We start from the raw sequence: 27,281 nt of genomic DNA, 5'->3' as shown, positions 1-27,281 counted from the left end.
CAATTTAGCTTTTTTTTTTTTTTTGATGGAGTTTTGCTCTGTTGCCCTGGCTGCAGTGCTGTGGCATGATCTCGGCTCACTGCAACCTCCGCCTCCTGGGTTTACAGGTACCTGCCACCATGCTTGGCTAATTTTTGTATTTTTAGTAGAGACAGGATTTCACCATGTTGGCCAGGGTGGTCTCGAACTCCTGGATCAACTCAGGTGATCCACCCGCCTCGGGCTCCCAAAGGACTGGGATTACAGATGTGAGCCACTAAACCGGGTCACCAATATAGTTTTATGTTAAAAGTTAGGTGAAGAAAGAGTTGAGTGGGGAAAGAAGAGAAGCTTAAGGGAAGAAAGTTATGCTGCTTTCCAAATCACGTATCTTTATTCTTTATAGACACACACACACACACACACACACACACACACACAAAACATTATAAGTATTTACTTACATTCACTGTTCAACTGGGATGGTTAGAAAGCTTCACATTCTGGCCAGGTGCACTGGCTTCTGAGGTCAGGCTTCTGAGGTCAGGAGTTCGAGACCAGCCTGGCCAATATGGTGAAATCTTGTCTAACTAAAAATACAAAAATTAGCTGGGTGTGGTGGCACACGCCTGTAATCCCAGGTACTTGGGAGGCTGAGGCAGGATAATCGTTTGAACCCGGGAGGCAGAGGTTGCAGTGAGCCAAGATCTTGCCACTGCACTACAGCCTAGATGACACAGCAAGACTCCGTCTCAAAGAAAAAAAAAGAAAAGAAAGCTTCACATTCCTTCTTAAAATGCTCTAGCAATATGTCAGCCTGTTTCTTTCAGAAGGCTTTTGTTAAAAGTTGAAAACAATTAAAAAGAATAGAACAAAATCAGATTATGTATTTTGATAGATGAGAACATATAAAAATTTCTTGAGTTTTCCAAAAATTTTTGAAGACTGATGTTCATTTCCCTATTATATTTACAAGTAGTAAATATTTCAAAAAGGTTGGAGGAAAATTACCAACACTATAAAAAGCAGAGATACTCCAAAATGCTAGTATTTGATAGTAGCCAGTGGGAAAACAAAAAACCAAAAAAGCCACCTTCATGAAGGAAAGTAGAACTTTACCTGTTGTCACCTCAGAATTAGGCATTGCAAAAAGTGTGATTTTATGATCTCAAAGTATGTTTACTATGCATGATTTCTAGATAATTTTCCTGTCCTGTAAGCTCTGAATCTTGACTTAATGAAATATTTTCTGCTTAGACTAGCTGAAGTGAAACCTTCAAATTCTTATCCACTTGCCCTTCCTGATTTCGCTGTTTATACCTGGAAGAGTATCCATTTTTGCTGGGTTTCATGTTTAACATTGAAGGGTTTGGACTTTCATGCTCTATAAGGCTGAATTAAAGCCATTCTTTTTGGTACTGCTACATTAGCATTTTTTCTCAAACTCAGCTGCCATTTACCTGAAGAACATGGTGACACAATACTGGCCAGATCGAGAACCTCCACCAGGAGAAGCAATATTTCCATTCAACATTCACGAAAACGATCGCCAGCAAATACGTGATAACATTGTGGAAGGAATAATTCGGTCTCCAGATTTAGTGAGGTATGTGGTGCTATATCTTTAGGATTACTAGAAAGCATGAAATGCTTAGATCTGAGGGTAGGTGCTGTTGGATCTAATCCTCAGACTCATGTTTCTTTTTCTAAAGAGGTAAAGTAATAAAGAGGGACACTCAAAGAATGTTATTTTACTTAGTGGTCTTTGCATTTGTAATTCTTTGCCTCAAGATATTTTGGAAAAGATTTTGTTGCCATATGTTGCCACAAAAAGAGGTAAGATTAAAAAAAAAATCATACTTAACCAAAACAATTGTGTAAATCTTGCTACTTAAATGACCTTTATTCTTAGTAATGATCGCTTGACTTTTTTTACTACCTGCTTTTCTTTTCTTTGATACAGAGAGATTGATTCTGGGAATTTTTACCTACCACCTATCTTAATCTTTCCCTGTATTTTTATTCACATTTATGAATTGAGCATGTTTTCCTTCAGAGAAGACAGGATAGAGTAGGTATTAACTAGAAGAATTGTCTCCAGTTTTTGAAAATCATAGATTAGATGCCATAGAGCAGTAGTGTCCCTCAGAACTTTCTGCAGTGACAGTGTTCTGTGTCAGTGCTGTCTAATATTAGCCACATGGCATCAATGACTGTTGAGCACTTGAAATGTTGCTAGTGTAACTGAGGAATGGAATTTTTAATTCCATTTACTTTTGATTCATTTAAAGTGTGCATATGTAACTAGCAGCTGCTCTATTGGACAGAGCAGCTGTATAGTCAAAAATTTTGCAGTCTTAAAATTGGAGAAACAAATTCTTTTCAACACACAAGATAGTAATTAGGTATCTTTTGAAAATGCAGGGACAAACAGGTGAAAACAGTGGTAGAGGAATGAAACTTTTTAATGTCAAGAAGTTGAATATAACGTTAGCCCTGAGTATCTAATAGCCATCATGACATAAGCAGTGGAAAAGGAAGAAAGTACGATGGGTAACAGGAAGGAGAACAAGCATTGAACTCTTAAAGCAATTAATTTGTTAAGAGCAGAAAATAGGTGTACTGGTTAAAAATAAATCACTATTATTCTCATTGGTTGCCCAAATGCCAGTCATGGGACTGATACCCCTGTGGTACCATCATATATCCATTTATTTTCAAAATCTTACATTTTCAGATCTCCCTTAATCTTCGAGTGGTTCTACACAGTAATGCAAGAAGGATGGCCTTTCATAACCATCCTTTGCTTGGAATGAGAAAGGACTGGGAGGATCAACCTGAAAATGAGATTTGAAAAAATGAAAAGCTTCAGTTTTATTGTATACAAATATGACATTTATTGTTTAAAGGAGCAGCTACTACTGGCACTAGAGGAGATTTTTATCTTTATTGTGGGACAGTTCTCTGTGGCTTTGCCCCTTTTATGTCCTTAAGGCTTAACTATAATCATTGTTGAAAGTTCTTCCGCCTGTTCTCAAAGTTTAGGAGTATTACAAAGGGATTTTTCAAATAGATTTGATAGTGTGAAGAAAAGGCATCATTTTGTTTAATTTTACGAGTTTAAGTGAATCTGAGTTACTGGTTGTTCAACTGAAAATGCTTTCTTTTTTTTAGTTGCATTGTGGAATCCTAATTTTGCCAGATTTGTTTCTTAACTATTTGAAAATGTCATGTAAGGTCATATTTGGTGATATCATTGAATTGATAGTTTGTAGAAAAGAAATTTTTGCCCCTGTTTTCTTTTCAGTTTCAGTTAAAGTGGAAATCTCATTGAGGAAATGATTACTGATCTATGTTATCAGATAACATATTTTAGCATTTAACTTTGTGGTTTTATTGAAGGAATATTTTCTTCCTCTGTTCTATGTATCTTCTGTTGGCTTTTTCATTTATTTCTTTGGAAGTAGCTCTTAGGTCTCCCCTTCAGGAATTGCCTCGCTAATACATGTTTCTTTCTTATACTCGGGATACACAAATTAGTATCTCAGACTGCTTTGGATAGATTCAACATACGGTGTTGGGTTTTAACTGATAAAGGATGAGTTCAAGGTTTTGGCCCATAGAGAAGCTTCCACAATTATGTAGGCCTTCTTTGTACTTACTTGTACCATCTTTAGACTAAGTTTGTCTGTTTGAAGTGTTATTTTCTTCCCCATTTAGGATATGGTAACCAAAATATGAGATATAATAAGCTGGGAAATTTTACAGAGCGGAGGTAGATTCTTTGCAGTTTTTTGAAAATTTTGAACTATTTAAAAATTTTTTTGAACTGTATTTAGGATAAGATAGCTTGAAAGGTTTCATTCATTTTAGGAACTCATCCATTCTGTTTATTTTCAGCAAGTTGAGCCACTAAAGATGTTTTTTTAGATATGTCTTTTCCCCTATCCCATGTATACAATTATATAATACAGGTAAATAGGAGATAACAAACTTTTATGTAAAATATTAGAAGGCTTTGAAACATAGTATTTATAACTACTTAGATTTTGGACTTTTCTTCCCTACCTTGTAGAGTCCAGTTAACAATGTGTCTCCGTGCCATCATAAAACATGATTTTCCTGGTCACTGGCCAGCAGTAGTCGACAAGATAGACTATTACTTGCAATCACAGAGCAGTGGAAGCTGGCTTGGCAGTTTATTATGTCTGTATCAACTGGTGAAGACATATGAGTAAGTTGGTTTCCATTGGCTGAAGAAAGCAGCCTTGTGTAACTTAGAAATAATTAAGTTGCATAGAGTGGTCTGTTGTGGATGTTCTGCACAGGTGATCAGATTAGTCTGGGAAATGTTGGGTTAAACATGCTTAAATGTGTTTATTTGCTGCAGTTATTGAAAGAAACTTTAATGTGCTGATGGATATTGCTAACCTCTGAGACAGTAATATAATATGAAGCACTTCAAAAACTTTTTAGTTGCACAGGACCATTTATTAACAGCTTCCTTGGAAACTCTGATACAGAGATACCTTAATACTTGTCTTCTGGGGAGTATGTTAAATAAACCAAAACATGTACTTTTTTGGATGCAAGATAGAAAATGTTGACGTTTCTTTGCTAATGACATTCTTTTCCATAAAAGCAGTTTGGGTAGGTGGAGGACTAATATCACACTTAATAGTATTGCTTTCTGGTTTCTAGGAAGATTGCTACATGTGCATATAAAGTCCTGTAGTTCTCCTTTTAAACTGGTTAGTTCCTACCTACTCTACTTACGGAATTTTTGAAAATATTTCAGATTTATAGCAATTAAAGCGATCTAAGAGCAACTAAATTTTAAACTACTTTAACTGCTCAATTTAGGGTAATATAAGAAAAAAACATTTTCTCCCATATTTGTTACGTAGTTTGTCTATTTAAAATAGCATAGCAACTTGTATTTTATAGTACGAATTTTGGCTTGATGAAAATTAATTTAAATACTAGAAACATTCATGTAGGAAAAATGCAAAATAGTCTTGAATTGCTTTAAACTAGTCTAAACTGTGCCTAAAACAGGATGTGTTATTTTAAATTTCTTTTCAACTTAATTCTAGCAATTCAAACAGAAACTGTAAGCCAATGTTAATGATTTTGTTTTGTTAGTTTTATGTATTTAAAAATATTTTCTAATTTATTATTGATAGTTCTTTGGGTGGGAAAAATTACTTTTCTCTTTTTGTCTTTGCTCATGTAGATATAAGAAAGCAGAAGAGAGAGAACCTCTTATAATAGCAATGCAGATATTCCTGCCTCGTATTCAGCAACAAATCGTGCAGCTCCTTCCTGATTCCTCCTATTATTCTGTATTACTGCAGAAACAAATTCTGAAAATCTTTTATGCACTTGTTCAGGTAGGTTTCTGTTGCAGAAAACAAATATGGAGTCCTGTATTTCTGCCTGACACATGGAAAGTGCTCAGTAAGTATCACTTATTATTAAAAATTATTATATATTCTCCCATATATTTCTTTAAAAAATGCTTTTGAGGAACAGGTTCACAGAAATTAATTGCCCAAGATCATCTCAATGGCAGATCTGCCCCTGTGTGCATTTCACTCCAGTGTCTGAAATCATGGGTAAAGCACAACCAGGGTAGGTAAACCTACCTGCTCTAAAACCTGATTACCTGATTACTTGACTTATCCGTTCTATAGCATTCCTGCCTGTAGATTAGTTATGAGAGAAGACGAAGGTAAAGAAGAAGAGAGTCCCTCTTCTATTGGGAAATCATATTGATGGTAGTTTCTTTGCATTTGACTCAAAGCTAACAGAAGATTTAAGGCTCATTTTCCTTGGTTTAAAATACTGCCTAAAAAAAAAAAAATCTGAATGCTATAAGGGATACCAACATGGGAATCCAGAAAGATGGAATATGTTTGAAATATAAAAATATTTAACATCAAATCCTTGAAAGGCTTGGGTAAATTATTTAGATATGATTGGAGGAAGAATAATTGTTTTCAGTCTTAACTGTTTGATGAATGAATTAAACTCTGTTACATGCTTTCTAGTTGAATTTGTCATGAGAAGAGGATGGTTTTGTTGAGCTCAAAAACCAAGATAGTTTGGATCTGTCTTTGGCTTTTTATTGACTTAGATACTTAAACTGTTTCAGAATATTTTACTTTTTCTTTTTTCTTTCTCTCTTTCTCTCTTTCTTTCTTTCTTTCTTTCTTTTTTTTCTTTCTCTCTTTCTTTCCTTCCTTCCTTCCTTCCTTCGTTCTTTCGTTCTTTCTTTCTTTTTTCTTTCGTTCTTTCTTTCTTTCTGTCTTTCTTTCTTTCTTTCGAGTCGGAGTCTCGCTCTGTTGCCCAGGCTGGAGTGCAGTGGCGCGATCTCGGCTCACTGCAAGCTCCACCCCCCGGGTTCACGCCTTTCTCCTGCTTCAGCCTCCCGAGTAGCTGGGACTACAGGTGCCTGCCAGCACGCCCGGCTCTTTTTTTGTATTTTTAGTAGACACGGGGTTTCACCATGTTAGCCAGGATGGTCGCCATCTCCTGACCTCGTGATCTGCCCGCCTCGGCCTCCCAAAGTGCTGGGATTACAGGCGTGATCCACCGCGCCTGCCCCAGAATATTTTACTTTAATAAAGATTTATATTTTTATTAAAGCCTCATCTTTTAAACTTTTAATAGGCATAGTCTGAGGCAGCGTTTTTTTTTTCCCCCAGAGCAGACTTTTTGCAGGGAAAGAGAAGGGGGAAGGAGTCAAATGTGAGAGGAGGAGAAACTAGAATACTAGGAAAATATGTTCTCACTTGTTTTGAAATAATATTCAGAGGCCAGACTTCCCTTTTTTATTGAGAGAAACAGCTAGAAATTGGGAAGTAAGACAAAGGCTGATGAAATAATTTTTCTAAAACCTCTACCTCTAATTGGTTTGCTAAGAGGACAGAATCTACATATTTTTCTCAGTCTATACTTGTTAAAAACCTGAAAAACCTCAATATTTTTAACCATTTTGGTAATCTATTATGTACTAATACATTAATATTCTCCTCTGGGAAATAGAAATTTAGAAGGCATTAGGAGCCACTATTATAATGCTGACATAAGTAAAAAGCGTTAATATGAGAAGGGGCAGACAATTTTGTTTTTAAAAGTATGAGCAGCCGGGTGTGGTGGCTCAAGTCTGTAATCCCAGCACTTTGGGAGGCTGAGATGGGCGGATCACCTGAGGTCTGGAGTTCAAGACCAGCCTGGCCAACATGGTGAAACCCCATCTCTAGAAAAATACAAAAATTAGCCGGGAATGATGGTGAGTGCCTCTAATTCCAGCTATTCCAGAGGCTGAGGTGGGAGAATCGCTCTAACCCAGGAGGCGGAGGTTGCTGTGATCCGAGATTGCACCATTGCACTCCAGTGTGGGTGACAGAGTGAGACTCTGCCTCAAATAAAATAAAATTGTAATACAACAGATGTTGTCTAAGTAGCATTTATAATATTTGTACAGGGCACGTGGATATTCTATACAGAAGCTCATCCTAACCCTCAGCCTACTTCTCCTCTGTTCCCTATATCAAATCCAAATGGCTCCCAAATACACTTAGAATAAAGTGTGAACTTCTTAATATAGCCCATAAAGCCCTTCATCTCCCCCACCTTCTTCTCTTATTCCTACCTTTGTACATGTACAGTCATGTGTTACTTAACTCTGGGGATACATTCTGAGAAATGCCTTGTTAGGTAATTTTTGTCCCTGTGTGAACATTGTAGAGTGTACTTACACAAATGTAGACGCTATAGCCTACTACATACCTAGGCTATGTGTTGCTCCTAGGCTGCAAACCTGTACATGTTACTGTACCAAATACTGAAAGCAACTGTAACTCAATGGTAAGTAATAGAAAAGATACGCTAAAAATACAGCATAAGATATTTTTTAAAAGGCACACCTGTATAGGGTACTTAACATGAATGGAACTTGCAGGTCTGGAAGTTGCTGTGGGTGAGGTAGTGATGAGTGAATGTGAAGGCCTAGGATGTTAGTCTGTGCTTACAAATGTTGAACATTTAGGCAACACTAAATTTATAAAATTTATCTGCAATAATAAATTACCCCTAGCTTACTGTAACTTTTTTACTTCATAAACTTTAATTTTTTTTTTTTTTTTTTTTGAGACAGAGTCTCACACTGTCATCTGGGCTGGAGTACAATGGCATAATCTTGGCTCACTGCCACCTCTGCCTCCTGGGTTCAAGCAATTCTCCTGCCTCAGCCTCCTGAGTAGGTGGGATTACAGGCACTTGCCACCACACCTGGCTAATTTTTTGTATTTTTAGTAGAGATGGGGTTTCACTATGTTGGCCAGGCTGGTCTCAAACTCCTGACCTCGTGTTTCGCCTGCCTCGGCCTCCCAAAGTGCTGGGATTACAGGCGTGAGCCACCGCGCCCAGTCAAACTTTAAAATTTTCAACTTTTTGACTCTGTTATACTAATACTTAGTTTAAAATATTAACGTGTTGTACAACTGTACAAAAATATTTTGTTTATATCCATATTTTAAAAGGTTTTATATTTTAGAATTTTTCTTTTTTCAAAGTTTTTCATTAAAAACTAAGACACGCACGTGTTAGCCTAGGCCTATGCAGGGTTGGGATCATCAGTATCACTGTGTTCCACTTCTATATTTGTCCCACTGGAGTGTCTTCATTTCAGGGGCAATATGGAGCTGTCATCTATGATAGTAATGCCTTCTGGAATACCTCCTGAAGGACCTACTGGAGGCTGTTTTAGAGAACTTAAAAAGAATAGAAGTAGAAGGAGTACACTCTAAACTAATGATAAAAAGTATTGTATAGTAAATATATAAACTAGTAGCATAGTTGTCATTACCAATTAGGTACTGTATAAAATTGCTATACTTTATACAGCTGGCAATGCAGTTGGTTTGTTTACACCAGCATCACCACAAATATTTGAGTAATGCATTGTGCTATGACTTTAAGATGATTACTATGTCACTAGGTGATAGAAATCTTTCAGCTGTGTTCTAATCTTACGGGACCATTGTTGTATATGCAGTCTGTCACTGACCGAAACATTGTTATGTCGTGCATGACTATATATATTTTTTCCAGTTTGAGTGTAAGCTTTGTGGGGGCAAAGATTGTCTATTTTATTGTCTGTAGTATGTAGCATGTTTTGTACTGAATGGATGTGGAGACAATATCCCTCTTCTGCACCTCACAGTACAGCAGAAGTGAGCCACATATCTGTGTAGTACAAAGTGGACTGTAATTATTATGCTACAGTGTAGAGGAAAGTAATTAAAAAAAAGTTTCATATAATGAGATAAAGATTTTCATCAAGGTAGTTAAAATGGAAAGTTTGACCCTCAAAGGGGTAAGTCGTAACAATCACTCACCTAGAGTCTCATGCTGAATAAATGAGACCTCGGTGTATTCATTTTTTTTTTTTCCTTTTAAAAAGTAGACCCAAGAAACAACTCATGGCAGGTAGTCTTCTAAATTTAAAAAATTTAAGTTCTATATATGCATATGAATCTATTTTAAGTTAGGTTGAACCATATAAGATTGCTGTTTTCATTCTCAAATGTTAGCCCTTTCATATATTTTAGCCTTACAATATACATAAAATTGTTGTTCTTTTTGGATGGGAAGAATTATTGTTCATGTTGTTGTTCTTCTGTTTTCCAGTATGCATTGCCTCTTCAGCTAGTGAATAACCAAACCATGACAACGTGGATGGAGATCTTCCGAACTATTATCGACAGGACCGTTCCTCCTGTAAGAAAAAGCTTTTCCCAAGAAAAATAGGGGTGACCGGTTTGGAATATTTCTGGTAGACTAATTCATTATCCCTGCCTGCTCTTTGAAAAAATTTACTACTATAATAGAATAAATTATTAAAATAATTCATAATACCATATTTAGAAAGCTTAGATAAGCAATTTAAATCCTACCAAAAATGAAAACTGTTTTTAAAACTTTATATTTATTCCTCTAGTCTTTTTTTTTCCCTCTGCATCTATACACAACATATTTAATTTATAAAAGTAGTGTATATTGGCTGGGCATGGTGTCTCACACATGTAATCCTAGCACTTTGGGAGGCCAAGCTGGGAGGATCACTTGGGGCTAGGAGTTCAAGACCAGTCTGTGCAACATAGTGGAACCTTGACTCTACAAAATGGAAAAAAAAAAAAAAAAAGCTAAGTGTGGTAGCTTGTGCCTGTAGTCCTAGCTACTTGGGAAGTTGAGGTGGGAGGATCACTGGTAGTTTGAGGCTGCCGTAAACTATGCTTGGGGAACAGAGCAAGACCCTATCTCAAAAAGGAAAAAAAAAAAAAAAAGTATTTATTGATACTATTTTGAAATTCAGTTTTCACTTAAAACTTATAAATATTTTTATGATTATCAATGCTTTTATACTTTTTTTTTTTTTTAAGACAGGGTCTCGCTCTGTTGCCCAGGCTGGAGTGCACTGGTGCAGTCTCGGCTCACAGCAAGCTCCGCCTCATGGGTTCATGCCATCCTCCTGCCTCAGCCTCCCGAGTAGCTGGGACTACAGGTGCCCGCCACCTCGCCCGGCTAATTTTTGTTTTTGTATTTTTTTTAAGTGGAGATGGGGTTTCACCGTGTTGACCAGGATGGTCTCGATCTCCTGACCTCATGATCTGCCCGCCTTGGCCTCCCAAAGTGCTGGGATTACAGGCTTGAGCCACCGTGCCCAGCCTATACTGTCATTTTTGTTGAATGCTTTACTTGCTGGATGTTTAGGCTTTAATTTTTTAGTGTTTTAAGAATGTACTTAAATTTTTGTGCACATATATGATTATTTTCTTTGGATAAACTAGAAGCATGTAAGGCTTTTCACTAATCTTGCAGAGTGCTCTTCAAGAAAGTGTGCCCTCAGTTACACTTTAAGAAGCAGTGATTGAGAATGCCTGTTATGGGTACACACTTAATTCTATGTTTTTCCATTTGATAGGGAAAAGATGGTGTTTCATTTTTATCTGCAATAATACTATTTTTAATTTATCACATTAGTTCTTGTATCTATTAAAATTTTGGTTTGTCTTAAAATGTGCAGCATTGTTTCTGTTGTCCATATTGTGAGACAAAGTATTTTGACGTTTAACTTACATACATAAATGCACAGAACTTAATGACTAGTTCAGTGAATTTTGACATACACTTGTGTTATCACCCAGATAAAAATGTAGAACCTCTTCATCATCTCAGAGTTTCCTGAAGGAACCATGGTGTTTTGTATTTTGTCCTCTGCTTATTTAGGCCTTTCGAAGATAGGAGGTAAATGTGAACAGCGGCATTGGTTAGTTGAAATTTACTTTGCTTATTTAATTCCTACCTAGCAATCTATAAAGTAAGAATTTTCATTTATATAGCAATCTAACTTCACGTTTAATATGACTTAACCTATATCAAGATTTATCCTGCCTTTGTTATTCGCATAAATCCTTTTATTATGCAGAACTTTAATCTGGGTAATTTTGTCCTGTTAGGAGACTCTGCACATTGATGAGGATGATAGACCAGAACTGGTATGGTGGAAGTGTAAGAAGTGGGCACTGCATATCGTAGCTCGGCTCTTTGAACGGTAATTATCTGTTTATTACATTGATGATCATACAGCCAGTATCTCAGTATCAGATATGATTATTTGTCTTTAGAGCCACCGAGAACCAAGAGTCACTCTGTTTAAAGCAGCTTAATTTTAATTATTGGCTTTGAGATCATAATGAAGTGGGTGGTCTTTTCTGGATCTTTTCTGTTCTTCTGTGAAAAACTTGGAAAAATAACATTGTTCAGCCCATTGGTAATATCTAAGAATTATGCAAGAAGCTGCATGGTCACTCAACTCCGTAATAATATCAAATTTAATTTTAAAAGCATTTATTGAAAAAATGTATGTCAGTTGTAACATTTTGATTTCGAATATTCACCCTTTAGGAGCTTTTGGTTTAGCAAGTGAAAGCTTCTGTCTAAAACTTTACAGTATGGCCCATGGTCTAAGTACAGGTTATCTTGATTTCATTTTGTGGCTTGTGGGAAAAAAAGGCAGTGTTAGTTTTCTGTCCCAATAGAATCCATCTTTGAATAAGGGCCTATATTTAAACTAGCAAGCATGCTGTTTGTAAAATTCACGGTATTTGTACATTGTCTTTTTGTATTTTAAGATATGGAAGCCCAGGAAATGTCACAAAAGAATACTTTGAATTTTCTGAATTCTTTTTGAAAACCTATGCGGTGGGCATTCAGCAGGTAATAAACTTATGCTTTTAAAATAGAAGAAGGGTTACTACTGAAAGTAAAGTCATTTCTATCGGAAGTAGGTTACAAACATACTAATTCATTACATATTTATAGAGGATGAAAGGACAGTTCTGGGAATCTATTATAGTGCAATTAGTTTTAAAACCGAGTTTCCAGTGCAATTAGTTTTAGAACCAAATGTCCCAAGACAGCCACCACCAGAACTGAATCCTAGATTCTGGACTCAAACCTTTTAAGTTGATAGCGGTGTAGCAGTCACCAGTATTAGATTGGGCTCTTTTATTAATTCTCTGACCTCTTTGGAGTTTTTTGATCTTCATTTCTTCACCTCTTTGTTCTAAGTTTTTATTTTAGAAGACTTATATAATATGAATTGGTATAGGAAGAGTAGTAGAGCTTATTAGACGTCAAGATTCTTAGCTGAGAACTTAAACATTTCTATGGAAGTTTGGGAACCATCCTGTATAGTGAAAATTAGTTCCTGAAACAATCCAAGTTGATACAATGTTTAAAAATTTTAAAAGCTACAAAGGACAAGTGGTGGATGAAGACTGGTTGATCAGTGTTACCATTTAAATCATATTTTTGTTTATGTTTCAATAAAATTTATTAATTATTGACCACTGGCTGTGTCAGGACCATATTGAGGAAGCAAAGACTAATTAGACATAGGAAAAAGCTTTAATGACATAGAGGGTGTTGCTAGATTTTTTTTTTTTTGAGATGGAGTTTCGCTCTGTCGCCCAGGCTGGAGTGCAGTGGCACAATCTCAGCTCACTGCAACTTCTGCCTCCTGGGTTCAAGCGATTCTCCTGCCTCAGCCTCCCAAGTAGCTGGGATTAAAGGCACACACCACCACACCTCGCTAATTTTTTATATTTTTGGGTAGAGGTGGAGTTTTACCATGTTGGCCAGGCTGATCTTGAACTCCTGATCTCAAGTGATCCACCCAACTTGGATTCCCAAAGTGCTGGTATTACATGCGTGAATCACCGTGCCCGGCTCTAGAGGTTTTTTTTTAAAAAAGCTCTTTATTGTCAGCATTATAGTGTTAAGTACTTAGAACCTGTCGTCTTGAGATGGAGTACTCCCTTTTATGGATTATCATTTTGCCTAGTAAAATGCTTTCTAAAAAGTACAGTGCAACAATCAGGAAGGTTGTAGTTATATAGTTGAATTTCTCACAAGTTATTTTGTTCGCTGGTGAGACAATCTATAGGGAAAATTAGTGAATAAAACCAGGACAACCAGGAAACTGATCAGCTGTCTTCTGCTGTTAAACTCCTTAAGTATCTTAAAGTTAATTTCCACTTGAAGAGTGGTGAGTCGATTTTTTTTCAGTGTCATAAACATGTATGTGTGTGTATACATGTATACACACATATAAAAATGCCATTATATCCGTGTTATAAACTCTTGGTACCATGGTTATTTAAGGTATATATTCCTGATACTTAAAAATAGTTTTCTTATCAGGGACTCTTCTCTCCCCCACTGTTGTGTGGGGAGATAATCTCCCATTTCCCATCTCCCATCACCCCTACTTTGTTTGAGCCACATCTGTATTAGAAAGAATCATGTTCAGTATCATCCATTTCTAGCTTGCATCACAGAAAGGGTTTCTACATGATGATAGGACTTCTGATAAATTTGGTAAACCTGAGTTTTAGGAAACTTGAATAAAATCCATATTCTGGATTTATAAATTCTGTACCTATTTTGAAATAATGCTTTTTATTTATTCAGCAACTCACTTACAAGCTTGATATGGTGAAGAGCTCTGGAGACCAGGAATTGGAAGGCAACTTTCTGTAGTGAAGAAAGTTGACTAAAGGTCCTTGAGCCAGTCAGAGCTGCTTTGGTGTGGTTCTTTCCTTCTAAATAATTTTTTAAATCAGTTTTTAAAAAATAACTTCTCAGTTGTGTTGTGTTTACAAAGACCTTCTGTGATCTGAGATTATAAAAGAAAATTCTCCCACGTTTTCTTGAAGGAATCCTGTGCTATCGTTTTTTGTCATTGTTAAAATATTTCCCCATCTGAGGTTTATTTTGGTATGAAGTTTAGGGAGTTAATTTAAATTTTTTCAGAGGGCTAATCAGTTGTGCCAAAACTATTTTTTGAACAACTTTTCTCTTCCAATTTGAAGGAGTCTTTATCAGATAATGAAACATCTTTGTGCTGTGTCTTGTTATATGGAAGTTTTTAATGTTTATTTAGTCAGATCTGTTATTGTAATTTTTTAAACAGGAGTTTTAACTTGTTTTGAAGAGCTAGCAGTGCAATAGAAATTTAGACTTTGCCTGGCACTTAACAATGAGACACTGTTTAGTTCAATATAGCATACATCTGTCTAATAATTAAAACTGTTTATCTGAGCTTTCCTACAAAACATTGATTTTTCTCCCAAATCTGTTAATTTTTCTCTCTATGGATTTTGAATTTGAGGTCATGCCAAAAATGCCACCTCCCCCTTTTAACCTTAAAATTGTTTATGTTCTTCTATATTTTCTATTTTCTTATAGGTGCTACTAAAAATTTTAGATCAATATAGACAGAAAGAATACGTAGCTCCCCGTGTTCTCCAGCAAGCATTCAACTATCTCAACCAAGGGGTGGTTCATTCTATAACCTGGAAGCAGATGAAGCCACACATACAGGTTAGTGTCAGAGAGCAGCTCTCCAAAATTATTCTCTGGTTAAATTAGGTTTTCTAGACAAAGTTAGTATTACTACTCCTATATTTTACATTTTATATATACATTTTACCATTAATAATTTCTAATGAGTGATGTCCTATGTCAGATATAAAGGGCTTAGAAATTTAAGCATTTGAGAAAAGTGAAGCCTTCAAGTTTTATGAGTTGGGAGACCTGGATTCACTTGATCTTGCTTAATCTCATTAAGCCTTATTTTCTCCTCTGTTAAGGCAGATAGTGTTTTTCTGTCCTTATCTAAAAGTTGCTAGGATCAAATGAGGTATTTTGTGTGAAAGCATTTTGAAAACTTACCAGGGCTCTGCTAAGGTAGTGTTATTTTGCGGGAATTGAAGATTGATATGTGACTGTTTTTATTTTGTAGGTATGAGCAAGGTTTTTATTTCTTTTCTTGGATTGTTAAGTTTCAATAGCATCATTGTTTCTATATCAATTGTTTGCCTAAAGGTAGAATTCAGCATTGTTATTTAGCTAAAGAACAAATGAGAATGGAAAATTATAGGCCACGAATAAATAAATACTTATTTGTATACAAATAATTGGATAATTCAAGAATGTTAGGAACTGAATACCTACTGTCTCCCAAACTGTAAATTCTTAAATTTTATAAATGACATGTGAAAAGAAAAATCTTTCACTTTGCTGTTTGCTGTCCAGGATAGAATTTTGGTGTTATTACCCGTCTTACCAACAGATATCTTTTCTTTGTTTTATGTAGACATCTTAATAACTATTTGCCTAATCACTTTGATCAAATAGTGATAATTTCTTTGCAATTAATAAAGATACTGATTTCATTTGCTGTGTTCCTGTAAAGTAAGGGTGAGTTGTGATAGCATTTCTTCTCTACTTCATACCTTTGGCTTTATTTTTATATAGCTGTAAAGTAGGAATAAGAAAATGCTGATCCTTAGGCTGAATTTTTTCTCTTAGAATTATTTAATTTGGATTAAGTGATAAGAGATGATCCTGTTTTTATATAAATTGTTAGCATAAAAGGGCTTAATAGAGCATTAGTAGCAGTGCACAGAGAGGCTAATAAATACGACTTTTCTCTAACTAAAACCTACATTTGTAGAGTAGGAAATTAGTTTTTTTATTGAAATAGAAGTAAAGAAAATTTAATTTTTTTTTTTTTGAGCTAGAGTCTCACTCTGTTGCACAGGCTGGACTGCAGTGGCATGATCATGGCTCACTGCAGCCTGGAGCTCGTGGGCTCAAGAGACCCTCCAAGATGCATGCCACCATGCTTGGCTACATTTTTATATATATATTTTTGCAGATGGGGTCTCGCTATAGTACCCAGGCTGGTCTTGAACTCCTGGCCTCAAGCGATCCTTCTGCCCTTGGGCTTCCAAAGAAGTAGGACTACAGACGTGAGCCACCATGCCTGGCCCTTTAATATTGTTAATACATGGACATTTAGGACCAAAATGGAAATGTTAAAAAAATTTAGAAATAAGAACCATAATAGTAAATATAACCTTGACTTGACATTTTATACACACAGAGTTTGGAAAACTAACATCATAAAGGCTGTCAACAAATACATTATTAGTATTCCTCAAACTTGAATAGCCTATACACATTTGTTACTTTTTTTTTCCTCTCATTTTAGAATATCTCTGAAGATGTGATTTTTTCTGTGATGTGTTATAAAGATGAGGATGAAGAGCTGTGGCAAGAAGATCCATATGAGTATATAAGGATGAAATTTGGTAATTGAGATGGTTTTATTTCTCATCAGTTCCTGCATATGTAAAGTAGTATAACTAAATTTATATTTTTAAGCAAATTTTATTACTTTGTTAAATCTCCCACGTTCTGCTTTGCATGATAAAATCTGAAACTTTGAGAGTTTGATGTTATTTTGTTGAACTAGAGAACTTGAGATTGTTGGATGTGGGGGATGAAAAGCCACCTCATTCATCTCTCTTACGGGTGCTGAAGTTCCCATGGAGCCCTCTGTTACTTATGCTGTTGTGATGCTGATCTGCAGGGATTATCCCTTTTTGTGCCTTTTGGGAGACTCATTTATAGATTGGGTTGTACTCATGTGGGAAATACTTTGGATTTCTGCATATTTTAGGGTACCCCAATTTGTTTTGCTTGCTTATCTGAGAGACTAAGTGTTCCACAAGGGAAAGAAATTTCATATGGGGGCCCCACTGTGTATGGCCCAGTTCTTTGGGTGTCCTTTTAACTTGGATCTTCGTGGAAACTGTTGAATTGTGTAGGTGGCCTGATTTATTCCCTTTTATTCCCAGTTTGTATTAATTGCTTCATGGACCACTCAAGCACTTAACATAGCAAAATATTAATTTGCATACCTATCTCCCACAACTTAGAAGCTGAGGACAGGAATTTTATCTTATTTATTTGCTTTATTTTGCATTTTCTATCTCTTCTACACCTCTGCATTCCTCCACTAGTGCTTGGCCTCCAGTATGCCTTCAATAAATTTTGAAATATGATTGCTAAATCTAGCACTGCATGCTAAAAGTGCTGTAACAAAGCAGTGCTTTCCCCTTAGTTGAGCCAGGTGTGTCTAGCTACATAAGCTAAACCTACTGGTACAGATGCCAGTTTTTTGGGCTGTGTTTTTGCAGAACTTTGTGTTTATATTATTTGATTCAGTAAGTGAGGACCCCGTTTTCTCTTGGAGACAAAGTATAAGAAAAGCAAATGAATGAGAAACATTTATCATCTACTTGATTTCTTTGTTCTTTTTCTTTTGAAAATCATTATTCATATGTGTAACTTATTATTTCCCTATTCTTATGCCTTTGTTTTTCTAGTTAGTTTTGAGTGATTAGCCAACCATTCTTCTCTCTCTCTCTTTTTTTTTTTTTTTTGAGACAGGGTCTTGCTCTGTTGATTAGGCTGTAGTGCACTGGTACAATCGGAGCTCGCTACAGCCTTGACCTCCCAGGCTCTAGTGATCCTCCCACCTCAGCCTCCAAGTGTTGGGGCCACAGGTGTGTGCCACCACACCTGGCTAATTATTTTTTGCAGAGACAAGGTCTCCTTATATTTCCCAGGCTGGTTTCAAACTCCTGGCTCAAGTGATCCTCCAGCCTTGCAAGGCATTCTTTTAGTGTTTACTTCTTTTATAATACCTGTGTGTTTTTGTGATGTACAGAGTATTTGTTTAGCTTTCAGAAAGTTACCATGATTTTATGTATTCTTCATATCTGATAAGATAGGTGTTAATATCCCAGTTTTTAGAAAATAAGAACTCTATGTCTGTTGATTAACAGTGGGAATTTACATTTTATTGTTTAAAAGCGGATATGGGTAACTCAAGACTGACTAGCTGAAGTGAGTTTTCTTTAATTTTTCTTTCTGTAGACTGGAATGCAGTGGCTTTGATTTGATATGTGTATTTTACTTTTGGGTAACCATAGGGAAGAACAGTTACTGTATTTTCTTTTTATATGTTTGTCACTTGGAATTATTTATGTGAAACAAAGTATTCCTATCTAAATGTATTGACTGATTAATAGTAATGTTTTAGTTTCTTTTTATCTACTCTTTAACCAACATCTCCCCATTTCCCCCAATAATGTTTTTTGATTTGGTAAAAACTAACAAGAGCTCAGGCTTTGATGTTAAGATAGCGTGGGTATGAATGCTGGTTTAGTCACTTACCTGTTGTGTGACTGTGGACAGGTTACTTAACCTCTCTAAAATTCAGTGATTTCAGCTGTCAAACGGGTGATGATAATAGTTCTGGGAGGATTAAATGGGATAATACACATGAACTGACTGCTTAGCATAGAATACTAGATGCTTCTAAAACTGTAGCATATGGCCTGGCACAGAGTAAGTACAGTACTCCAAAAATGTTCTTATTATGTTTGTATTTTATATTTTGAGGTAGACTTAGATTTTATTTTATCTTTTATATTTAAACAAGGACATATCAGATACCTTTCAAGATTTCAGTTTATTATGTAAAACTGCCTATTCTGAAATTTGTGAAAATGTTCATGGTATTAAGTGATATGTTAAGTTTTAGATAGGTGTATATTCAACAAATATCCATTGATGACCTGGTGAACCTACGTATCGACAGAGCCAGGCATGGTCCTAGCAGTCCCTCAAGGCTTTTGTACTTGCTGTTTCCCCTGCTTGGAGTGCTTTATCCATGGATTGCTTTCTCCCTCATTTCATTCAATTTCTGCTTAAACGTTACCTTAACAGAGTTGGAGAGGCTTTCCCTAACACCTTATTTAAACTAGCACCCCATGCTCTGTCACTCTGTCTTTTTATCCTATTTTACATTTGTTTTTAACCTGACTTATTATGTGTATATATATGTACACTCTGTTTCTTTGTCTCACAACGTAAGCTCCATGAGAACCTTTTTGTTTGATCTTTGTATCCCGGGGTCTAGAATAGTGCCTGGCACATAGTAAGAACTGAGTACATTTTTGTTGTTTTTTGATAGAGATAAAGCACTTTTTCTGTTCTCAGTGAAACATATGTGCAAATGCATTGTTTTCTTCAATATAATAGTTTGAAAGGACAACCTGTAGAGTTTGAGGAACATTGTTTTGTGCAGGAGACAACAGTGTTGTGGTGCCACTGTATATCCTTAGCTTTTTAGTGCTGTCAACCAGTGTCATATGTGGATGGTTTTATATTTTTGGTTTGGAATAGCAGCCAGTCAGGTTTAAAATCTGGAATAAGTAATTATATTTTTGCTAACATAGTTTTAACCTTTTAAAATCTCAGATATTTTTGAAGACTATGCGTCTCCCACCACAGCAGCCCAGACTCTCTTATATACTGCTGCAAAGAAAAGAAAAGAGGTATTTCATTTTTCTTTTTAAATCTAAAACAAAAGTGGCCTGTGTTGATTTGATACTCTAGTATATCCCTGGTGTTTGAGAAATTATGTTGTTATTCATTATAACTTGTCACCTTAAGAATTTTTTTTTTTTTCTGTCCTGGTGAGGGGAAAGGGTATCATGGTTATTTTGTTTTCTTAATAAATTGTACTTTTCTTATTGAGCTTATAGTTGCTTGATAGAACATAATAAAATGGCTTTATTTTTAAAAATTTGTGCATCACAGTTAATACTATAGTAAGACAAAGTTCATGTAGACTAAAATGGATTCTTCTATTTCTTTAGGTGTTGCCAAAAATGATGGCATTCTGTTATCAAATCCTAACAGACCCGAACTTTGACCCTAGGAAGAAAGATGGAGCCCTGCATGTGATTGGTTCCCTAGCTGAGATTTTACTGAAGGTTAAGATAATCAAAATTTAATTTACTTAATAACATTGTAAAGCACAGGCAAATGAGAGAATATGAAAGTTATGGTTAATTTAAAGCTGGTGACTACTTCTGGATAATTGAGTTGACAAATATCCTCCTTTCTGTCACCTATTTCTTTAATTAAAAAGAAAATTTGACTAACATTTTCAGTATGAAACCGTTGCTATGTGAAGGGGATACAAAATATCTTATTTCTACAAAATCAATATCAAACTGATCTAAGGTAATATTTGTCTTGTTTTAAAACATGCAACATATAGGTCAAATAATTTCACAAAATTATAAGTAGAAGTATATTAAATGCAAGTCGTAGTAAACATACTTGATTAGGAAGTGATTCTTACATATGAAAAAGAAACTGATAAGTTGAAATTTGTTTCCTAATAGAAGAGTTTATTCAAGGACCAAATGGAGTTGTTTCTACAAAATCATGTATTTCCATTATTATTGTCTAACCTGGGATATCTTCGAGCTAGAGTAAGTGTTTCATATTTCTGTTAAATAAGTTTCTCATATTTCTGTTATGTATCTTAAATCTTCATAAGATAATTATTCAAATAAATGTTTTTGGATAAATTGACCTTTTACCACATATTGAGATGAAATAGAGTCAATTAGAATGTCTGCCTATGGTCACATCAGCTGAATAAAGGACAGACTATTAAAGAAAAAGATTTATGGGCTGGACGCAGTGGCTCATGCCTGTAATCCCAGCACTTTGAGAGGCTGAGGTGGGCGGATCACTTGAGATGGGGAGTTTGAGACCAGCCTGGCCAACATGGTGAAACCCCATCTCTACAAAAATACACAAAATTAGCTGGACTTTGTGGCGAGTACCTGTAATCCCAGCTACTAGGGAGGCTGAGCCAGGAGAATTGCTTGAACCCGGGAGGCGGATGTTGTGGTGAGCCGAGATTGTGCCACTGCACTGCGGCCTGGGCGACAGTGAGATCCTATCTCAAAAAAAAAAAAAGGAAAAGATTTATGGATTTTATTTCCTGCTGGTTTTATTTCATTTGTCACCCTAGCCTCACTTGTTGCATATGTAAAACATGCAATGAGAAAGGTGATTTTATAGCAGTCATACAATTTAAATTCACAAATGGATTTATTTTGTGTATAAAATGACGTGAAATTCTGGATTAGCTAAGAACTTGAATTAGATTTTCAGTATATTAGGTAGATTTGCCTTAGTAAAATGGAGAGATTAATAATGCATGTGAAATTGTGCTCTATGTGTATATCCTTTTAGAATCAATGTATTTTATGGAGAAATAGAAACAGGACTTTTATTCAAGAGCCTAGTATTTCTCTTTGTAAATATATCAGCACAAAAAATGTCTTGCTTAAAACAACATATATTAACAATGCCTTGTACGCTAGTAAGCATTTTATAAAATAATAGTTACTAGCGAGATATCTGGACAAATGTGGAGTAGGGACGCTGAGAGCCCATGAGCATTTTTACAGTTGGGCTCCTACCTTTGAGAAGTTGTATGAATTGTGATTCTCTTGCTAAAAGTCTTTAGTAACTAAAATTAATTTCTGTTGATTGTGTTTGATGCACACAGAGAGTAAAATATAATAATGATTCTGTGGTCTAATAGTTAAAATGTGATCATCTATACCAGGTTTAAAATTTTTGGTACCTATGTGACTGAAAAAAAGGAAGTTTGCTAAACCAGTTAGTGTAAGGGAGAATAATGTTTTACCTAAGTGTGACAAATGAATTTCAGATACTGGTTTAGAGTTGCTTTTACATATAATAAATTAATTATGAGTTATAATATTTATTAAAAGCATAAATAGATTTTTTTTCAAAGACATATTTGGCTTCTTTTTCTCTTTCCCATGAAAAACATTATTGCATATGGGTAATTTAGAAGTAATGAAAATGCCTTACTTGTAAAAAGGGGGATGTAGAAATTAGAAACTAAGGCTACTATATTACCCCAAAAGCAAACATTTCTTCATAGAATTGATGATATGTTACTAAGAGGTTCTTATATCTGTGACATTATTACAGAATGCTATAATCCTAATAGCTCCCTACTTACCTTTTTTAATAATACAGTCTTGCTGGGTACTTCATGCATTTAGTTCTTTGAAGTTCCATAATGAGCTCAATCTAAGAAATGCAGTTGAATTAGCGAAGAAGAGCCTGATTGAAGATAAAGAGATGCCTGTCAAAGTTGAAGCTGCCCTTGCTCTTCAGTCCTTAATTTCTAACCAGATACAAGGTAAAGCCAAAATACCTTTCAGACGTTTTCTCAAATAATTTCATTTACTTTCTTCCCTAATGAGGATGCATCCCATGTCTGAGGGTTCAGGGTTTGGAATTCTGAGGTTTTGCCCTCTCAGAATTTTGTAGTTTATTCTTGTCCTTTTTAGGTGTTGCTATTGACTGTAGTTTTCAAAATTTTAGATTAGGGAACATGTTAATCATTGTGGGGCGCTAGGATAGGCTGGGTGTAAAGAGACCTGGGCCCAGTTTTGATTTTGCTACTAACTTACCATGGAAACCTGGGCAAGGTGCGTGATCTGTCAAGGCTCAGGTTTCCACATATTTAAGTTTAGGGGAGTTGGACTGGATGACTTCACAATTCCTTTCACCTCTAGGATTCTGATTCCCCTAGTTTTGAAAGTAGCAAGTAGTATTTCTCATGAGTGATAACAGAGTCTCATTTGTTCAGAGTGTTCTGATGAAAGTTCAAATAAACCTTTGAAAGTAAGTTCAGCTTTACAAAGAACATGGACCTAGTTTGCCTCTATTCAACAGTGTTTCAGTGGGAGGATTGGATATTGTATACATGGCAAAGGAGGGTGGTAGAGATGGCCTGGGGCAGGGAAGGGGCCCCATCAGTGTTCTGGATAGTCTTCAAGTACATGATTTTTTAATAACTTGTCCTGAGAACTGATTCATGTTTTCCAAGTCATTCTGATGACCAAGTGTATGTATAATTAGAATTTCTCAGTGGGGACTATTAGTATCTTGGGATAGTTTCTGCACAGGACAGTTCTCTCCTGTGCAGAACTTCTTATCCTTATATTACTCTTGGGGAATTGATACATTGGTGAACATTATTTTGGTACAGCTTTGTAACTTACCACAGAGCAAGTGTGTATCTAGAACCTAATTTAGGTATTACCCTGGGTCACTTGACCTTGTGACCAAATTAATTCCTTTTATCATCTGGGCATGGTAATTTTTATTACTTTTGTTTGTTTTATTGAATTAGCTAAGGAATATATGAAGCCACATGTGAGGCCTATTATGCAGGAACTGTTGCACATTGTTAGAGAGACAGAAAATGATGATGTTACTAATGTCATCCAGAAGATGATATGTGAATACAGTCAAGAGGTAGCCTCAATTGCTGTTGATATGACCCAACACTTGGTAAGACTGGGCAGTTTTATGTTAATTTGGTTTAGAAACCTTGAGTAATCTAAATAAACTCCAAAATATGGAGTTCAGTTCTATTTGTACAGTCATGTGCTGCATAACAACATTTTAGTCAATGACAGATTGCGTATACGATGGTACACTCATAAGATTATAATACTGTAGTTTTACTGTACCTTTTCTATGTTTAGATACAGATATTCCATTGTGTCATGATTGCTTGAGTATTCACTACAATAACAAACTGCACAGGTTTGTGGCCGTGGAGCAGTAGGCTATGCCATCTAGATTTGCCTAAGTACACTCAATGATGTTCAAGCAAGGATGAAATTGCCTAACGACACATTTCTCAAAATATATCCATGTTAAGCGATGCATGACTGTAACTGAAATATTGATAAAAAAATTATTCTGATATTTCTATAGTTAATTAGACTTTAATAATAATTAGGATAATTTCTTTCATCTAGAATATTCTGAAATTTTATGATGTGCCTTCTAAATTTTTAATTTCTGGGCTTTGAATGAGGAAGTTCATTTCCTTCAGTTTGGGGCAATTTATTGTTTTACTTTTTTGATAAATTTCTCGTTACTATTTTTTTTTTCTGTTCTGTATTTCCTGATGTGGAGAATTACATCTGGACTGTGTCTCTAATTCTTTTGAAAACTTTTCCTCCTGTTTTCTATGTCTGTTTTTTTTGTTTCATTTTCTAAGTGATTCCTTGACTTCTCAAACTTCTATTGCATTTTTCTTTTTAGTATTACTTGATTTCACTTGTCCTTGATTGTGATTTTGCTTGCTTAGTGACAACTAGAAGTTAAATATTAGCTCTCTGGATATAATAGCTAATGTAAATAGCTATACTTAAAACATGACAGGTTCTGTTATTTTAAGAAGAGAGATGATTCAGTCAGCAAAGTGCAGACTTCAAAGTTTGAGCAATGTAGACTTTAGATGTGTGACACTGCCATTTTGCTTTTATAAAGGGGGAACATAACAGTACTAATGGAATACTTTAATGGTATTTTCATAGGCTGAGATATTTGGCAAAGTTCTTCAAAGTGATGAATATGAAGAAGTCGAAGACAAAACAGTAATGGCTATGGGAATTTTACATACCATTGATACTATCTTAACAGTTGTAGAAGATCATAAAGAGGTGAGATTTCTTTGTGGTTTATGATACAATAGTGGCATTTAACTGAAATTTATGTGATCAGTGGGCATGAATTTTGAAGTCTCCACTTTTAAACTGCTACTGAGTTATCTTGCTAGGCTTTAAAAATTGCCCTCACGTTTTAAAGAAACATATTTAAATGGCTAACATTATAATATTATATTGTAATATTTGTAATATAATGTAAATATTATAAAGTATATAGTATATCCCTTTATATTAATTTGAGTTCAGTTAAGCATATCTGCTATGTACCAGGCTAGGTTCTTGGGGAATACCAAATTGAATAAGAAATGAGCCCAGCTTTCTGGGAACCAAAAGCATATTCAACTGAATTCCAGGATGTTATTGGGATAAGGCTTTATACAGTTATTTATCTAGTGCTTTCACATCCATCAGCTGATATGATCTTACTAATGCCACCATAACATAGATAGCACAGGTAATGGTAGTCTGTTTTGCAGAAGCAGAAACAAAGTTCAGGTGGATTTAAGAAACTTGCTCATGGTCCCAGAGCTAGTAAGTTGTACATTTGGGTTTGTAGTCAGATCATTTTGATAATGTATCAGTTTATCCCCATTTAAAACCTCCAGCTTCTTCCCAAGTATCCCATGGCCTCTCCTTAACTCAAATTAGATTTTTGTTCATTGCTTCTGTGAGTGCAAGTTGACTTGTTTGGCACTGATGGCAATTATTGTTTTATAAGGTGAACACTTAGGAAGCAGGTGCTAGTACTACTTTATTTATTTATTTATTTATTTATTTGAGACAGTCTCACTCTGTCACCCAGGCTGGCGTGCAGTGACATGATCTTGGCTCACTGCAACTTCCACCTTCCAGGTTCAAGCAATTCTCCTGCCTCAGCCTCCCGAATAGCTGGGACTACAGGTGTGCACCATCACACCCAGCTACTTTTTATATTTTCAGTGGAGATGTGGTTTCACCATGTTGGCCAGGCTGGTCTTGAACTCCTGACCTCAGGTGATCCACCTGCTCCAGCCTCCCAAAGTGCTGGGATTATAGGCGTGAGCTGCCATGCCTGGCTGCTACCACTACTTTAAATAGCATTGTTAAACCATGTAGCTGTTGGTTTATCCTGTGTTTATCATGTGCCAATGGAAGATGACTTGGTTTTTATTTATTTGTTTGAGACAAGTCTTGCTCTGTTGCCTAGGCCGGAGTGCAGTGGCATGATCTCAGCTCACTTCAACCTCAGCCTCCCGGTTCAAGTGATTCTCCTGCCTCAGCCTCCCGAGTAGCTGCCTGCCACCCCCCAGGCTAATTTTTGTATTGTTAGTGGAGAAGGGGTTTCACCATGTTGGCCTGGCAGGCCTGGAACTGCTGACCTCAAGTGATATGCCCGCCTTGGCTTCTCAAGGTGCTGGGATTATAGGCATGAGCCACTGTGCCTGGCTGACTTGGTTCTTAAAAATGGCTTGATGCTCTTCTAGACTAGTCTTCATATGCCTAAAGGGCTTAGTTTTTATTTTCATTTTCATTATTTTATTTTTGCATCCTTCTGTATTGAAACTAGGTGGTCCTCTTGGTAACAGTGAGATGTTCCAAATTAAATTACAAAATTACAAGTAAATTTAAGGGATCGTTCTTTTGTCTTATACTTAGAACTTGTATTTTAAATTTGAAGAAACCTTAGAAATAACCTCATCCAGTTTTCACAAGTGTGTGTGGGGCATGGAAGAATGAGCTGCAGGGATAGTTTAAAAACAAAACAGCATCATTTTGTTTTTATTTTTTCTCTTGATATTAAATTTGTTTTGAATTCCAAATAATATTAAAGGGACATGTGAACTTATTGTAATTATCAAGAGAGGCATGGGTGAAAATTGAGACACACTAATACAGCATCCTTACCTAAAGACAAAAAAAACCCACCTAAAGCCTTCAGCTAAATGGCGTTACCAAGGCCATGAATAATTACAGGCAAAACCAACTGGCATCTTGGTCTCCTGACCAAGATTTTGAGCTTTAACTTATTAAAAGCAAACTTTGAAAAAAATATATCCTTAAAAGGAAAAAGCACATTTATGAAACACTGACAAATAGTGTATGAAACGCAAGATTGTGAATCTAAAATAGGTGCTTAAGCATATGCATTTTTGTTTAATGATTTTAACCTTATTGACAGTTTTTTTAAACTGGGAAATTTTGGATCATTTGAACCTTAAGACAGTGGTTTAAGTTGAATATTAGAATATACTTGACAGTTGAAATAGGACGTTTACATGAAAAATGTAACCCGTCATGGATTTTAACTTATTTTAAAATATTTAATACAAACATATGTTGAAAAATTAAAAAGATGTGAAAAGAAAATTCATTGAAATTTTACCTTCTTACTCAACTCCCCAGCTATCTAATTCTCCTCTCTGAAGTAGCTATGTTTTTCCTTTTTTT

The 27,281-nt window shown here is 35.6% G+C and overlaps 1 protein-coding gene across 2 annotated transcripts in view; it reads left to right on the top strand.

Moving 5' to 3' along the window:
* Positions 1-27,281, top strand: part of IPO8 (importin 8) — a 66,547-nt gene that overhangs the window by 10,138 nt on the left and 29,128 nt on the right. The window contains exons 3-16 of one of the 2 annotated variants that reach the window (XM_025401542.1): positions 1,429-1,585; positions 4,055-4,213; positions 5,216-5,372; positions 9,679-9,768; positions 11,508-11,602; positions 12,183-12,267; positions 14,803-14,937; positions 16,613-16,712; positions 19,735-19,811; positions 20,136-20,252; positions 20,670-20,759; positions 22,357-22,522; positions 23,522-23,682; positions 24,723-24,848. In XM_025401542.1, coding sequence (XP_025257327.1) covers positions 1,429-1,585; positions 4,055-4,213; positions 5,216-5,372; positions 9,679-9,768; positions 11,508-11,602; positions 12,183-12,267; positions 14,803-14,937; positions 16,613-16,712; positions 19,735-19,811; positions 20,136-20,252; positions 20,670-20,759; positions 22,357-22,522; positions 23,522-23,682; positions 24,723-24,848 — 1,715 coding nt within the window. Of the gene's footprint in view, positions 1-1,428; positions 1,586-4,054; positions 4,214-5,215; positions 5,373-9,027; positions 9,365-9,678; positions 9,769-11,507; positions 11,603-12,182; positions 12,268-14,802; positions 14,938-16,612; positions 16,713-19,734; positions 19,812-20,135; positions 20,253-20,669; positions 20,760-22,356; positions 22,523-23,521; positions 23,683-24,722; positions 24,849-27,281 lie in introns of those variants that run through there. The other variant, XM_025401543.1, reaches the window with a different exon arrangement.

The sequence above is a fragment of the Theropithecus gelada genome, chromosome 11 (genome assembly GCF_003255815.1).
Source record: "Theropithecus gelada isolate Dixy chromosome 11, Tgel_1.0, whole genome shotgun sequence".
In the NCBI taxonomy this organism is placed as follows: domain Eukaryota; kingdom Metazoa; phylum Chordata; class Mammalia; order Primates; family Cercopithecidae; genus Theropithecus; species Theropithecus gelada.
Note: the sequence above shows the minus strand (reverse complement) of the source record. Positions and strands in the feature narration are given on the sequence as shown.